General features: G+C 34.6%; 1 protein-coding gene across 1 annotated transcript; it reads right to left on the bottom strand.

The window, feature by feature from the left end:
• Nucleotides 1-954: 954 nt before the first annotated feature.
• Nucleotides 955-15,687, bottom strand: LOC134795228 (PAS domain-containing protein cky-1-like). Its single transcript, XM_063767060.1, has 11 exons — nt 14,635-15,687; nt 6,561-6,742; nt 5,740-5,813; nt 5,568-5,657; nt 5,281-5,469; nt 4,830-5,014; nt 4,512-4,618; nt 4,182-4,332; nt 2,568-2,879; nt 1,568-1,716; nt 955-1,246 (listed from the first exon to the last, which is right to left on the bottom strand). The coding sequence occupies exons 1-11, from the start codon at nt 14,643-14,645 to the stop codon at nt 1,074-1,076; spliced, it is 1,623 nt and encodes a 540-aa protein (XP_063623130.1). The 5' UTR covers nt 14,646-15,687; the 3' UTR covers nt 955-1,073.
• Between the last annotated feature and the right edge of the window lie 332 nt (nt 15,688-16,019).

The following is a 16,019-nucleotide window of genomic DNA, read 5'->3' as shown; positions in this document are numbered from 1 at the left end:
CGAGCCTTGATAGTAGGTAATGAGATGACGTACGCGGTAATGTAAGTGGTAGTTTATTAGTATAAAATTTAATTCTCACTGATTATCATAAAATGCGTCGTTGACACTTTGTCTCACTGTCATAAAAACTTCAATGGAATTAAAAGTTCTGTACACAGTAATGTTAAATGAAACGGCATTGGTGATTTAATTTTTTATTTTGATTTCATTAATATTAACTTACATTCCTTTACATAACTTATTATTAACCTACAACTGAATAGGTATGTACAAAATTGTTGTTTAAATAACGTACCATATTTACACAATACAATAACTAAATTTTCCTTTGGAATGCACAGATATTTGGACGGAACCATTTTACACTGTAAACTATGAATACTTCTCTTATTTTTAAGACGATTTCTTACTATTTTTAAATATTAATAAATACATAAAATACTGTTAAATTTACTTCGATTGAGCGAAGGTAAAATCGTAATTGCACATTTGTTTTGCACTAAAAAAGATACGAAAATTATATTAAAATATCTGATATGTCAATTTTTCTAATAAATCCGGATATTTGGTTGGACAATTCAGTATCATCATATAGTAAAAACATACTCTTGAAAAATATAGGTATTTCTTTCTTCTTTAGGGCATATTGTTATTATGATGATATTTGTCTATCATTATAGAGTTAGACCGAGGTAAGTCTGCAACGATTTTGATAGCACACCACACGCAGTGCAAGTTTTATTTGTACGTCATAATTTCATAGAAGTTTACGTTTTAAATGACAGTTGCACTGCGTGTGCTATCAATATCGTTGCAGACATATCTCGGTCTGACTCTACCTACATAAAATCAATTTATGGCGTATTTCTCAACCTTCATATAAAAAAAAACATAAATGCAAACTTGGATAGTGAGGATGTTTTTATTCTCAAAACATTATACTTATAAATTTCCATAGTGCGACGGAAATGGACGGTCTTAGGCCTCTTACTTAGGTACTGTTAACAGCACAAAGCAGTTTTAGTGAATCCTCACACCTATTAAGGTATAACATATTGAGACCTAAGCGAGAGTTAAGTAACCATTGCTCGTTCGGGTTGTACGACGTGGTTGTAGGTGAACCGCTGGTATTCAGGAGCCTTGAGGGTGTCGGACCAGGGCGGGCTGGGGTTCCACCGGTCCATGCCGTCGGTATCCAGGGTTAAGGGCGCCAACCGCATCCGCTTCGGACTGGGATACTCCATACCTGCGACGGGCAAGGAAATTGTATTGCACTTATAAAAATGCAGAAGAAAAACAAATGCAGTATTATTTTCTTTTTTAGCTCCAAAGTTTGGAAACTCGGGAGTGATGCAAGTGATTCGGCGCGGCGTGATTGGAGCCGAATTAAAATTAACAAACTCAGTTCAGAGTCCTCGCGAGATGATCCATAGATGATAATCGTGGCTGTGAGCAAAATGACTTTCGTTAATTGACTTTCGTTGAAATGTGTAGGTAACTAATTAAGGTTAATATTAGGATTAAACTGGTATCTGAAACATATCTAAATATTTATGTAGGTACACACCTTCTATCGCAGTACTGGTACACGGCTCCTGCATAGGGTAGCCAACTCGTGGGTACTGTTCATAGTACTCTCGCTTGCCGGGGTGCGGGTACATATACATGTTGCTGTTCACTACGATCTCCGGAGAAGGGTCGTAGTGCAGGGGAGATCTGGCGGAAATAATGTTCATAGTTATTAGTTGCTAGTGAATAGCAAAGTCAAAACAGAAGCGATCGACTGCGGAATAATTTAATCATGCTAAGAATAACACGAAAAAGTAGAATGCAAACTAAGAATAAAACTATAATTTCATGTATTGAGGTTTATAATTTACGTAGAACCTGTCCACCATTGAATCTCAACAATCATAATAAGTTTATTCAGTAATATAATTTGAAAGTACCGGTTAATAAAAAACTGCGCAACAGCATCAATAACATGAACGCGAGATCTTTGAGATATATTTTTTAAGTTGAAGTTTTCATATTTGGTTTACACTTAGTTGGACAATTTTACAAATGCGGTCAAAATTAGCAGAAGCTGTTCAAATATAGATCTTATGCCGGTAGTGTTAATGAGGTGTTTGAGTTTTTGAATGCAAACGCAAGTTGGGAATGAGGGTATACAATAAATATGGTAATGAAAGATGTCAAATTACGCGGCTGGCCGTGCGCTTGCGATGGCGGGGTGATGATTTTCATATTTATTTCTCGGCTGTGACATGACAGATACAAATTGTCCGAAGTGACCTTGAATTGGTTTTTGTTTTTTAGTTAATGCAATGTACTTTCATTATTGAATGAATATGTAGCATGAGAAACGAACGAAGATAAGGTCGGGTATTATATGGACATTGAACAAACATTTTGTGTATAAACAGGATTAGGTAGGTACTTATTCTACTGGCGTTAATCATAACACAAACGTATGTCATATCACCAACAAACAAAACACGCCGCATTTTTGTTTCTTATAAAAGGCACAATTTATTAAAGGTATTTTGAACATCATCATTTCTTACCTTTCTTCACTGATCGTAGACTGCGGAGAGTGAGTAGAATAGTCGACTGGTCCTCTCTCTGAAAATGTCCTCTCACAGCCACTGAAATCTTCAACCATCTTCTGTGGAACGTATGAAGACACATGGTACCCTGGATACTCGACCTCCTGGTTTTCTACATAAGGGTACGCTTCTTGATATGCGTCCTGATAGGTGTTCTCTCTTCTAAAGAACTTTTGGCACCTGGGATCTAAGACTCCGCAGGGTTGGTTCTGGTAGCCGTAGTATTGGTATAGCCAGGAGTTTGCAAGCATAATTGAAGCTTCCTCTTCACTGCAGACAAAAAAAGAAATTTGAGTTAGTATTGAAATGTTTTTATGAACTAACATTGTGTTAATATGGATAGGTATAAAGGCGAATGTATTCGGTGAAACAATAAATAACTTTTGAAACTATTATTATTTATTAAGTATTTGCGATTGGCCTGAAAAAGTACCCTGTATGAATTTGCAACAATTGCCTCAATTAAAAGTCCCCACTACTACGTAAGTACTTTTTCAGATCTCATGCTCTGAAAGTGGGTCGTTGTTGTTCTAAAAGGTGCGCAGAAAGTAATACGTTTAAAGTGGTATACTCCTCTGCGTCCCCGTCCCACGAACACTGGGTGGAAACAAAATGGAAAAATAGTGTCTTTATTTCATCGCCTGGAACAATTGGTAATTGTTTAATTTTACTAATCCCACGTTGATCCTTTGTTTATAAAAAATGATGTAAGTAAATTGTTAAAACAAATTATTCTTGATTTCTTTCGTTGAATTCTATTTACTCGATTTTATAAAGCGGGAACCAAAAGGAATACACCAAAAATATTTTTGTAAACCTTACACTTGCGTAAATGAGCAAAGGCAAAATCTTATACAGCCACATTTAAACGTTTTTACGATATTAATTTGGTTTAGCACTATATTCACGAAAATAAAATTAAATACCAGATAAAAAAATCTTATATTATTAATTAAATTGTTATTTAATATTTAAAATACTTTTATTGTATTATTACGTAGTGCGGCGCACCAGGGTCGCGGTGCGGTCCGGTAGTCTGTTGCGGCTTTTAGAACGAAAAAGTATAAAATTAAAAAGTAAGAGGCAATCCCGCTGATTTTCATACTTTAATGAACACATAGTTTTAAAATTACTGCAGTTTGTTAAAAAATGTGTTTTCGTTAATATTGCAATCTAAATGATTTTCGCTAGGGGTATTAATCATATCGTATTAATCATGTAAAGTCTCCGATTGCAAGTAAGTCCTAAGGAAAAAATCATGGCCGTAGGTCTATTCAATTACTAATTTTGCGAAATTGCCTTGTCTTGTTTGGTTTCCTCGCATTCGATATGAAAAGTAGAGTGTTTAACTCGGGCGAAAGGCACCATTTCCGTCTCGGACTATTGGCGCTCTCACTGCGTTCGAGCGCCAAACTACCTCGACAGAAATGGGTGCCTTACAACCCTTGGTTAACAATCTACTATTTCATCAGAATTATAGAGTCAAACCAAGCTAAATCGGCATTGAATGCAGTGGCTAATTTCTAGTAAGTGCAAGTATTACAGATTATAAAAGTTAGAGAAAATTGGAACCTTAGAACTTGGTTAGTGGCCACGATGAACTGTCGCGGAGCGTCGGCGGCGTCCTTCACCTGCAGCACCGCGTGCACCCACAGGAACTGCCCGCTTCGCTGCTGCAGCTTCACCAGCAGGATGCAGCACTTGTCCTGCTCTGACTGCGTTACTGTGACAGAAACGAATTGGTTTCATTATGGTAATTGCACTTAGGTCTATCGAAACTGTTTGTATTTTTATTTTAAGAATTACTGACTAATACCAAACAAACTTTCTGAAGTGCTATGTTTTCAGTTTAGTTATTATTTTGTCTATTAACAAGGAATAATCATGTTTGTGGTTACTTACTTAGTCTATGTTTACTTTGTGCTTCTCGCAAACTGTCCCAGTGTAGTAACTGATACCACGACACGTCAACCAATTCTGATTTCTTCCAACCTAAGTACCATTCACCGCTGGAACAATGTAAACTTTAATTTTAAAAAATCTGTCACGTTATTATAACGAACCGTTGAACTTGATAAAATGATTGTAGATGATTTAAAAATATATTTTAATGCATGCTATGAAAATATTTATTTACCTAACAGTTTATGTTAATTAGCCATGCTTAAACGAAAGGCAAAACGACAGTGACACAAAATGTTATCCAAATCTATAGCTTACTTGGCGTCGATGTGCAGTATCTTCATGTCCATGGTGTGCAGCGTGGTGAAGACGTTGGTGGCGCCGTGCACGACGCACTCGCGCGTCTCGGGCATGGCGAGCGGCGTGCACGCCGCTAGGAACACCGGCTCGTTGCGGCTGCACAGCGGCAGGTACGACACGAAGTGGCCCCGCACTAGAGCCACCTGTCATCAAAGGATAATTAATTCAATTTAGCTTTAAATAGTTTTAAGCGTTTTTAGATTTTTGGTACGAGTTGAGTACGGTTGTAGATGTTAGTAAGATATAGTTGCTGGCTGATAGATTTCTTACTTGGCCAGGAAAACCTTCGATATCACTCAATAAGGATTCCATGGAACTTGTATACCCCTTACATATAACAACTTACTTACGTAAAGAGTCTGTCTGTTGTAAGATACATAATTAACAGCAAGTTATGTTATGTACTTACTTTTTGATCTCCGAATCTCATTTGTCTCCTCGCGTTTCTTGAAACGTTCATTCTACAGAAGAAATGCCTATTCTTTGGTACGTTTTCAGTCTCTCCATTGCTTCCTCTATTCAGTTCAGTTTGAACAGTTTGGTGATCTTGTCTATCTATAATGTCGTATACGCTATCGCCATGTATTAGTAAATCTTCCTGAAAATTAGATCAATATTATAGCTATTAAACTGAAACTGGTGCCAGATTACAAAAACACAGGTTACTTGTATAATTATATTATTTCAGTTACAAACCATGGAGTGTCCCAGGTATTCCGCAGCATTTTCCGATATGTACAACAGTTTCCCGTTCTGTGTCATCATCATCATAAAACCGTTCATTGCCTGAAAAACATTGTAAATGTCAATACTGACTTTTATGGTTTCACGTTAAATGCCCATAAAACTTGAAAAAGTAAAACCATACCTTTGAAAATCCAATATTAGGTGTTGGTGTTGCTTGCTCTTGATACTCGTAGCTGAAGTCGTGACTTTTAAACACTAAAACGGAAAGAAAGACGTTATTATGGGTAAAGTTATAGCAACTGGAGATAAGATAGTGGCCTAAATGCATGTTAAACGTCTTAATATGCTCTGTCGTGACTGAAGGTGAGCTGACAAACTTTTGGGAGACGTTTTCAGAATGTGCCCGAGATTTTGGGATAAATACGTGATGGGCTTACGAAGTTTTTTTAGTGGGAAAGAAGGAAAATTTAATAACAATATGGGTGCGATGTTAATCTGGGGTGGATGTTACAGTCAACATTTTCACGACTCATATTTACGGAACGGTGACGGTATATACGGTTAGGATGAGGTTGTTTGATTATTAGTGTTTTACAAACGAATTTTTAAATCTCCAAGGTGGTTAGACAGCTTTTTGTTAGGGGTTTGTCGTACATGTGTCAGGTCAGAGGTTAAATTGCTAATTTTCTTTCCGGGTTTTGGCCAAAACTAATATTAAGTATCAACAAAATTTAAGGTTTGCCACCTTTATTTCATATCCATAGCCGTATGATCCTTGGAATGTAGGTAAAACTTATATCTAAATAGTAAAGTATCTTAATATTGAAGTTGTCTATTTGATTAGAATCAGATTAATTATTGAACGCCACAACTTTGGAAACTATTAGGTAATAGGTACACATATTATTAGGAGTACCATGCATGGACTAACAAATACCTATTTGGTAGACAAACTAAAAGTAAGCAATCTATTTCTATACAATATTTTAAGTGTTTTGTTACCTTGTTGGAAGTAATTCATTTTCCGCACATAGACGCAGACGAGGGCCATGAGCTGCAGCTGCGAGAGTCGCTGGCGGGTGGAGGGCGGCAGCGGCAGCAGGTCGCGCAGGTTGGAGATCTCGGCGTTGATCAGGTCGCGCCGCATCTTGCTGGCGCCTTTTGTGGACTTTGTTGGTTCGAATCTGGCGAAAATAATTGTTCAATTACTATCCACTCTGATCCCAGAGTCACTATCAGTGATCGTTAATTTTCCAGCAATTTTGGTGCAGCATAGTAAAAATAAAGGATTTTCTTCAATTTTTTTCTAGGGAGAGGATTGGTTAAGGTTAATATTACTGTTATTATTAACCCTAATTATCTATTCCACCTAGAGTAGGGCATACAGATGCTTTTAACCAACAATGCTGCACCAAAATTGCTGGAAAATTAACGATCACTGATCACTATCACTACACCATATAAAACATAGTCCCCCGCCGCGCCTGTCTGTTTGTGTGTTTGTTTGTATATTCGCGATAAACTCAAAAACTACTAAACGGATTTTCATGCGGTTTTCACCTATCAATAGAGTGATTCTTGAGGAAGATTGAAGTGTATAATTTATTAACCCGTGCGAAGCCGGGACGGGTCGCTGGTAGTAAATATTCATTGATTGTTTAAGATGTCTGACGTTCTGAAGTATGACGCTGTACGGCACTTTAAGTTTTGTATGTAGCTTAATTTTCAAACGTTAACTTTAGACGGTCAGATTTGCTGCGTAAGTGCATAATGTACGAAGTCGTATAACGCCATCTGCATTAGCAGTCAAATTCGAAGCACGAATTTGTCTAAGACTACACACATATGCACAATCAACGAATTTGTGTTTATAGCACCTATGGGCACAAACTGCAATAAATAACTCTTATGCGCAAAACGTTAGGTGGAACAGTTTTGTCTGATTTTTGCTTAAAAAAATAATCCTTTAGATCATTTAGAATAATTTATGCCTTATATTTTGATTGCTCGTCTTATTTATGTATTAAATAATTTTTCGATCTTGTAATTAAAACAGGTAGGATTTTAATAAATACCTAGCTAATTAAATAAGAAACGCCATTATAGTTTATTCAGTTTACACGTTTAAAAGAGCGATAACCATAATGGCATAAGGCGTCAGTAGGCTATTTGTATATTTTCGTATTGTTATAAAAATACGCATTTCCTTGTCAAGTTACCTATGAGTGATAAATAAAGTAGTGAATGTGAAAGAGAACATAAGAAAACTGTACAGAAGAGAACGAACCACAAACATACTTAATCTGGCGGCCGCCGCAATCCTTCAAAATTATGCTCAAGTGAGGTCGGCCACACCAATTTCATTACCTAAATAGTCATAGCCATAGCATAAGGAATGTTATTAAAGCATCAATAGGTTGATCATACAGTTTTTTTATTTTTTTTATAAATTTCTTGTAGGTCACTGGTGTTGTTAACTTAAATGAAGTTAAATGCTTAAAAGTTGTTGATCCTTAAATCACTGAAGTATTAACTGAATCAAAAAGCACTTACGTAATGATGTGCCACACCATGCCACATGTAGATTTCACGTTTTTTTTAGTGCACTCATTAATAAATATAAGGGGCTCACAAAGTACACACCTACGTTTCAAATTTCATTAAAATATCTTATAGTCCCAGAGTAAAATGGCTGTGACATATGGACAAACAGATAAACAGACGTACAGACGGACGTGACGAAACCATAAGGATTCTATTTTTGCAATTTTGGCTACGGAACCCTAAGAAACAACCCCCCTACTACTACCCCCTATCAATGTAAGGTCAATGACCGTGTTGTGATCAACGTTAGAAGGTAAAAGGATCTACAGAGTGGCTATGCTAATGCGATCTTCACAAGAGCGCCGCTACACCTGTCCGGAACACAGTATCCGCGCATTGTCTACAAATCCTAGAAAAACTATTTTATCTTTTTATTTAGAATCACATTATGAAACGCTAGTTTGAAACGGAAGATGAAATAAATGCTTATTGCATTATAGAGAAAGATGGACAGGATTTTTTATACCGATATTCGCCTTGTCTTATGTATTTAATCTAGTTAAGTAGGTAATAAGAATAAAGTATAGGAGATATCTATCAATATTTAATTTGTTATATGCTATAAATAGCTTAGGTACTGGCCAAAAAAACTATAATTGCACATTTTTGTTTAGGCGCTTCTTTGTAACTAAGATTGTTTATCTAAAGGAATTATCACTTAATCAGAAATATTTGATGTAATTAAAATATTTTCTGTACCTCACAAACTCGTTTAACCCAACGAGCAGTTCTACAAGAATTTTTCCGCTTAATTTTAGTCTCATTTCAAGCATTCCAACTGGCATGAACGCGCTAATGTATCAGAATTTTCACGGTCCCTAACCGAGCGTGTCGCGACCACGTTTGACGCACGTAAGGAATGCCGCTTTTTGTAACACAGTGCGTAAACGATTACCATGTTACGACGCATTCTTGATTTGATATCACTAAAAAGTTACGCATCATTTTGATGGCTTGATTTATCATTAGATTTAGGTGCACCTACTAGAACACGAACTCTAAATATTTTTTTATAATGTGATATGTTCGTTTTCAATTACATTTTCTTGCAAATGCAAGGAAATAAAAGCATTAATAATTATTAGTTTTATTATTTAATCCGTGTATTAGGGTCTTATAATTCAATGCCAATTGCAATATTAATATAAGAGTTTTTTTTATTATTCAAACTTCGTTATTCTATCATTATATTTTGATCTAGTAGGTATTAAATTTATAACTAACAGTATAAATTATTCCATATTAATAAAGGCCTTAATAAAATAAAATAGTTTACAAGCACTTGATTATATTTTTACAGACTTAAACGATAACCTCCCAACAAAACATTAACTACAAAAATAAACAACAATAATTCAATATAAAATCTCAAACAAATTAATAACCCGGCACCGAAGGCACCAATCATCCCATGTTTTCCCACAATCATATTAGTCGGTAAAAAACCTAATCACTCAAATAAGAAGTCGTTCACTTTAGAGGTAAAAATCGTAACTTTCAAGCCAGGGCACATTCTATTATGGCTTTTATTTGTTCATTAGAAAATCAAATTTTGATTGACGCAGCTATAAACAAACTTTTGTTTTAAGCGGTCATTAACTAAGAGTGATAAGTTAAAACCCAAAAGTTAATCAGTTTTGAACTCTGTTTATTCGGTATTTACGACTGGAATTCATTAAGTTCCGAATAGATGTTGTACTTTTGTGTGGTGGCGATGTTCAAAGGACTCCCAGGTGAGATGAAAGTGCCGCGCGCGCAGCGTGTTAACATGCCGCCCGCACCGGAAAACTACTTCCCATAAGGATAACCGCATTTATATTCGGCTGATATGCTCACCGTTCAGTATTAAATCTATTGTAAATATGTAAGATTTATCACTTTCTAACTGCTATTTTAAGGAATGTATATTTTTGCAACTTATAATACTTAATACTTATATTTATCTGTGCATCTGACTAAGCAGGAGTATGTTGGTACATATTATGGAAAATACGTTTACTTACTCTATTTTAGATAGCATTAAATTATAAATAGAAGATTACAAGATCAGATATTAGTGAAGTTGTATAATATGATTTTTAATTATTTGTGATCATTACAATAATATATTTTTATCTAAAAGTTAATCAAACGATAACGACGTTTTGTATGATAAGTTTTTTTTTTGTACAATAAAGATTAAATAAATACATCAAATTAGAAAACATGCACTCATGACAAAGATATAAATGTGTACCTACTCGTAACTAAATTTTACATATTATCAGAACGATCATTTCTGAATAATATGTTCACTTTATCCAAAATTAGTATCTAACACCCCACACACTAGGATTGAAGCAAAAAAATATCCCCATTCTCATCATTCAAACATTTACAACCATTATCATCTCAATTCAAACATTTACGGCAGGTATCCTATAAATAATTGTCCAATGTTTATTTTACCATTTTGTCAGTGTGATCGAAATAAATACCCATGGTAATTTTCATCTTTCTAATACTAAAGATCTCAAAGCCCAGCCGCGGACGAATGGGCAGACAGATAGAGCGAAACTATAAGGTTTACTAATTAGCTATAAAACCCTAAAACAATGGAAAAAAAAACATTGGTAAGAATGCTAGCATTCAATTAATGCAACCGAGATGATACTTATTGAATGAAAAAGCTTATTGATTGACATTTGACATGAAAATTGCCCAAAAAGAACCATTTTTCATGAGTTACGAGTTACGAGAAGGTGTCGTTGACCAACCCGACGGGCCCTATACGAGTATGAACATATCGCGGCTGCTGTATACTTTTGGTTTGTTTACCTATATGATTCTACTATTTTAAAGTATTATTTTTATTGACTCATACATAATGTATACAATAATGTAATGTATACAATAGTGATATAATCAAGCTTTTCAATCTCATACCTAACAAGGCCACTCATCAGCAAGCTTCGTGGCTTTAACACGATACTCGACTGAAAAGCTCTCCATTATATCACGAAGGTATAAACTACTATTACCTATGTATTTTTTGTTGGTATAACGGGTAACACAAAAAAAAAATAGAATAGTAGTAGAGGTATTTACCTTAAAATAATACACATAAATTACCTTCTGCTGCTTACTTGGTACTTACATATTTATTTTATAGTGAGAACTAATTAATATGTTTGTTGGCTTGTGTAGTGTGTACCCTCAGCCAGGGCGAGGCGAGGCGTGACTGTTTCGTTTGCGCCGCGGCTGTGGATTCAACCACTTAATAAACTCTGACGACATTTAAAAATATCGGAAATACATATATTCAAATCAGCCTTCAGTCATTTACTACTTCGAGGTTTCATTTCTGCCTACATATTGAAATTTCCGAAAAAAGAAAAATATTATACTAAAACTACATCTGACGTGAAGCACTTTTATAACTACAAATTGGCTATATTTGTGAGTTATTATGAATAACATTAATAAATATAATAGTGGCACTTTTTGGTGTTAATTTTTTTCATAGTTTATATTAATACCTAATTTAAAACGTACGGTACAAGCATTTCAATTCCCAACACCTGCCACCTAATTAGTTTTAGTTTTAGTTCTAGTTTTAGCTTTAGTCTTTTACCAGGCCTCACTGAAAAACAGCGTCACGTTGTGTGTCCTAGGATAGGTACACAACGTGACAAGAAGCTGAGTGAGAACCTTTTAGACCTTTAAATGAATAGTTACGTGTTATTTATTATTTGTGCTAATAAACATTTCTTATTCTCATTCTTATTCAACATATATCCACAAATGAGTTAGATAAATATATTTTTTAATATTAAATTATTAATACGAACGATTTTTTTAGGGTTAAGAGTAGAATATAATTATGTGTACTTTTACATCGCAAGGAAAAAGTTTTTGCAACGTAAAAATATATTGGGTACCTAACTTAAGTAAGTAGTTAAAATAAAATACGTACCGATGGCTGAAATGTTACGTATCGGGTAAACATATTCCCGTACAAGGTTATATATCTCAAGGCGCAATATATATTTAGCACTTAGGTAACAATACGGCACCGAGTGTGCTAAGAGTAGTATACCTATTGCTACTAATGGGCGCTACATCTTTTTATGTCTGGAATTATCTAGTTTATAAACATATGTTTTATTATTTAGGGAAATTGAATTCAATAATATAAAATAAATATGTATCCATAATTGCTTTTGTTGCGCATGTGAGCGTTATAATTAATAGTTACATGCTCATGCTATAGTCACAGCATGTAAATGCTGCCTGACCTGAAATTTTCACAGGATACTCAACTTTATTATGTTTTATTAAGATCTAATCTCCAACAATCATAAATTTTGAGATGTGGCCATATAGCAGGCAGCATATATGATGATGAGATGTGTTAAATTTAGATGTAAGTAGGTTATTTTCTCTCTTAATGCCTAATGGTTTGTTTTAGGCCAAAATAAAAAAAAATGTGCAAAACACTTTTAAACTTAGAATTTTGTAACACCGATTCTAGTTTGCATAGTTCAAATGTCCTGAAAAAACTTTAGCGTCAGTACATTACCTAAATTGCCTGGAATACCGATCTTATTATTTATTACTTATATAATTTTCACCACACCAACTGGTATAGGCTCTCTTGAATGTTCAATAACCGATAGCAAAGTTGCATTTTATTCACATGTGAGGCAAAGTAATCAAATGCAAATTTTGAGCTGTTATCTTATGTTTGCTTGAATTGACTTTTAAATGATAAATATTTAATAACATTCATTTGGATTTGATTTGTTTTTATTGTTTGATATCTTACAGTTAATAGTTTACTGCCATAATGTCATTAATACTCGTATATTGCGAATGGCATTTGTTATTCAAGATGCAACATATAGACTGTGAAATTATCGCAGACTGTGAATTATTAATAATACAAGTGATTATTGCACTCCGCTTGCATGTTAAGTTGTATAATGTAATCTAATGAACAATCTAGAAAGTATTTTTCATGTAAGTAATATTTATTTATCGTATGGCATATGTACATGTCATGTAGAGTAGAGAAGGGGTTGGCTTGGTCTCTTTCCCTTCGCAGGTACGCAGGGGCTATGTTGCTAATACCATAACTTTAAAGAAAGAGCATTTATAGTATAATTGTACGAGCTATCATATTTGTTTATTCATAGACAAATCAATTCCTGACGTGTATAGTTGAATTATCGAGAAGATGGAATTGCATTTGTAGTGGTTGTATGCTGATAGTACAAGAAAATAGAAAATTCAAATATAGAATGCCTGTAAACAAACAATACTATTACATATGCAATTCCACGCTCTCGATGATTCAACTATAATGAAGTAGATATAAAATATATTTTTCGCAAGATATCCAGTCAAATAAGATGGCGCTCTTTATATCCATTCCATCTAACGTAACTGTCAAATTTGCTATTTTAATATTTTGCACTACTTTATGTGGTCCAGTATTCCTTTATGTTTTTTTTTTAATATTTGCCCATGAGATAAAACTCAATGCCTATTTGTTTCTCGATATAGAAATCCGAGTTTACATTAAATTTATTACTTCCAAATCAGTTCTTTATTCCACTATTTCACATTGTCATCATATTTGACATCAATATATTAATTAGACCTGCGTACAAAATTAATTAGAAGTTAATAATTAAATAGTAAACAATAACGTTGGTACCTATGTATGTATATTAAAAATGTAAATAAGTAACTTTTAATTTTTATTTGTAAGTGTAAGTTGTAATTTGTATCCTTTATTGTAACTATCATAATAATTTTTGACAGGAGTTTTTCCATTCCACGAATAAAATATAGTGTCATAATTAGGTATATTACAATAAGTAGGTAATATTATTTTCTAAAAAACCTAAAAACAGTTAGCAGAAACCATGCTAATACTAATAAAAAACCAATGCTTATAAGTTATAATGATCTTCATTGTCAACTTTTTGACAATAACTAGAGTCATGTCGTTTACTACTCTAGCTTTTTAGGGATGGGGGCGCAAATGCGCATACCTACGCCTTCGTGTGGTATAAAAGTAGAAGAACGTCGATGTAGAAGGAGATTATTATAGAGATATTCAAAACTCCTTTTGTACGAACAAATTTATAATTATTTATCTATGTAAATGTAAAGTAATATATTTAAATTATGTTTTATATATTTTTTTAAAACACTAACTAAAATCAGAATCTAATAAATGTAATTTTTTCGATAGTAGGTGTCATAGATTTTAATGAACTTACGCTACATTCAACAGTTGTTGTTCTTTCTTTACATCGCAGAAATTATGTTCATAGCTCGAGTGGGTTTTTGTGATGCACATTTCACCGTAACCTTTAGAAATGTTGGGCACGAGGTAAAAACAGAATCTAATAAATGTAATGTTAGAAATAATTAATTAGATTAATGAGTTAATTATATTTATTATTTGTAAGTAACTTACCTTAAAAACATTTTAAGGGGATGAACAAACTGGTTTGTAAGTACTAGTATACACTTATGCACAACTATTATATTCAATCATTTTTAAGCCAAATGTAAAAGAATAAACACGACCACACAGTTTGGATGATCAAGCCTTAATGATTGCTCAATAAAAGCGTCAACCCTTTTCCACAAAATAAAAATCACTAAACGTCATAATCCGGTCATAAAATAAACCATAAAACGCACGTGCCGTCCATAGTAAACACGTATGCAACCTCACAGCGCGACGTCACTACACATTGTGAAAAAAAAAACTATTTTAAATTTCCAAGTTTAATGATAGCGCGGCAATATATGCGTAAGCTTTTTATTAGAATAAGATTAAGGCTCGCTCCTAAGCTCCGATACCGCCGTGCGCCAGCGCATCGGAACAACGACTATAAAAAGCCTCCACCAAACCTCTCTTTCCCGCGAGACTTATTTTCTTTTTGTTGAAAAAACGCGCCCGCGCCTAACGAGTCCCGTCGGGTGGAGGGGAACTTCCAATTTCAAAACTCTTCCAACTTTCGCCTTGTCATTTTGAAAAAGGAACTATCATTTAATTTTGAAGTGAAAAAAGTAAACGCTTGCGACGACTTTATTTTTGAGCGTTCCAAGTGCATTAAAAGAGGATGGCTATAGTTTTGTCCGTCGCGTTTTTCCGCGGAGCCGTCGTTTGTTTCGCGCGAAAGAAATGGAAAGAGCGGTTCGTTACCTGCGTTACTTGAGATTAATGAGTTCGAAAGAGACGTAGGTAATGGCGCGGTAATTACGGCAGTTTTGCGTAAACGAGACGAAACTATAATGATTGGGCGAAATGACAGTTATTGATATTGTCATAATACGCGTCGATTTGTGCGCAGGCGTGGGACGGGACCAGCGCGTGCACATGCGGATGGTAAACGTTAATTAGAATTTAATGACAGCCTTCTTGAGTCGAGATTCGTCGTTTTTGCTGTCGGATGGGCTTTAATTGGAGCGATCGATTAGCGGGTGTGCCGTGTCTTAGTTGATCTACTTATAATGCTTGCTATAATTTAACGTAAACGGCTGAAGTTAACTTCGCACATGCTCATTTTTTTAACTACTTGCCAAGAGTGAATGAGTTACTTATGTTACATTTTGTAAAAAAGCTAACGTAATGCATGATAATGATATGTAAATTTGGCAATAGGGCTGATAGAGGCAAGTGTAATTTTCCTACCTTAAATATACATTTACTTACACGTGCACAGTCACATTGTAAGTTTGCATTGATGAGAGTCGATGATGTCATTGACACAAAAACCGGCCAAGTGCGAGTCGGACTCGCGCACGAAGGGTTCCGTACCATTACGCAAGAAACGGCAATAAAATCACGTT

This window comes from Cydia splendana, chromosome 1 (genome assembly GCF_910591565.1).
Source record: "Cydia splendana chromosome 1, ilCydSple1.2, whole genome shotgun sequence".
Taxonomy (NCBI): domain Eukaryota; kingdom Metazoa; phylum Arthropoda; class Insecta; order Lepidoptera; family Tortricidae; genus Cydia; species Cydia splendana.
Note: the sequence above shows the minus strand (reverse complement) of the source record. Positions and strands in the feature narration are given on the sequence as shown.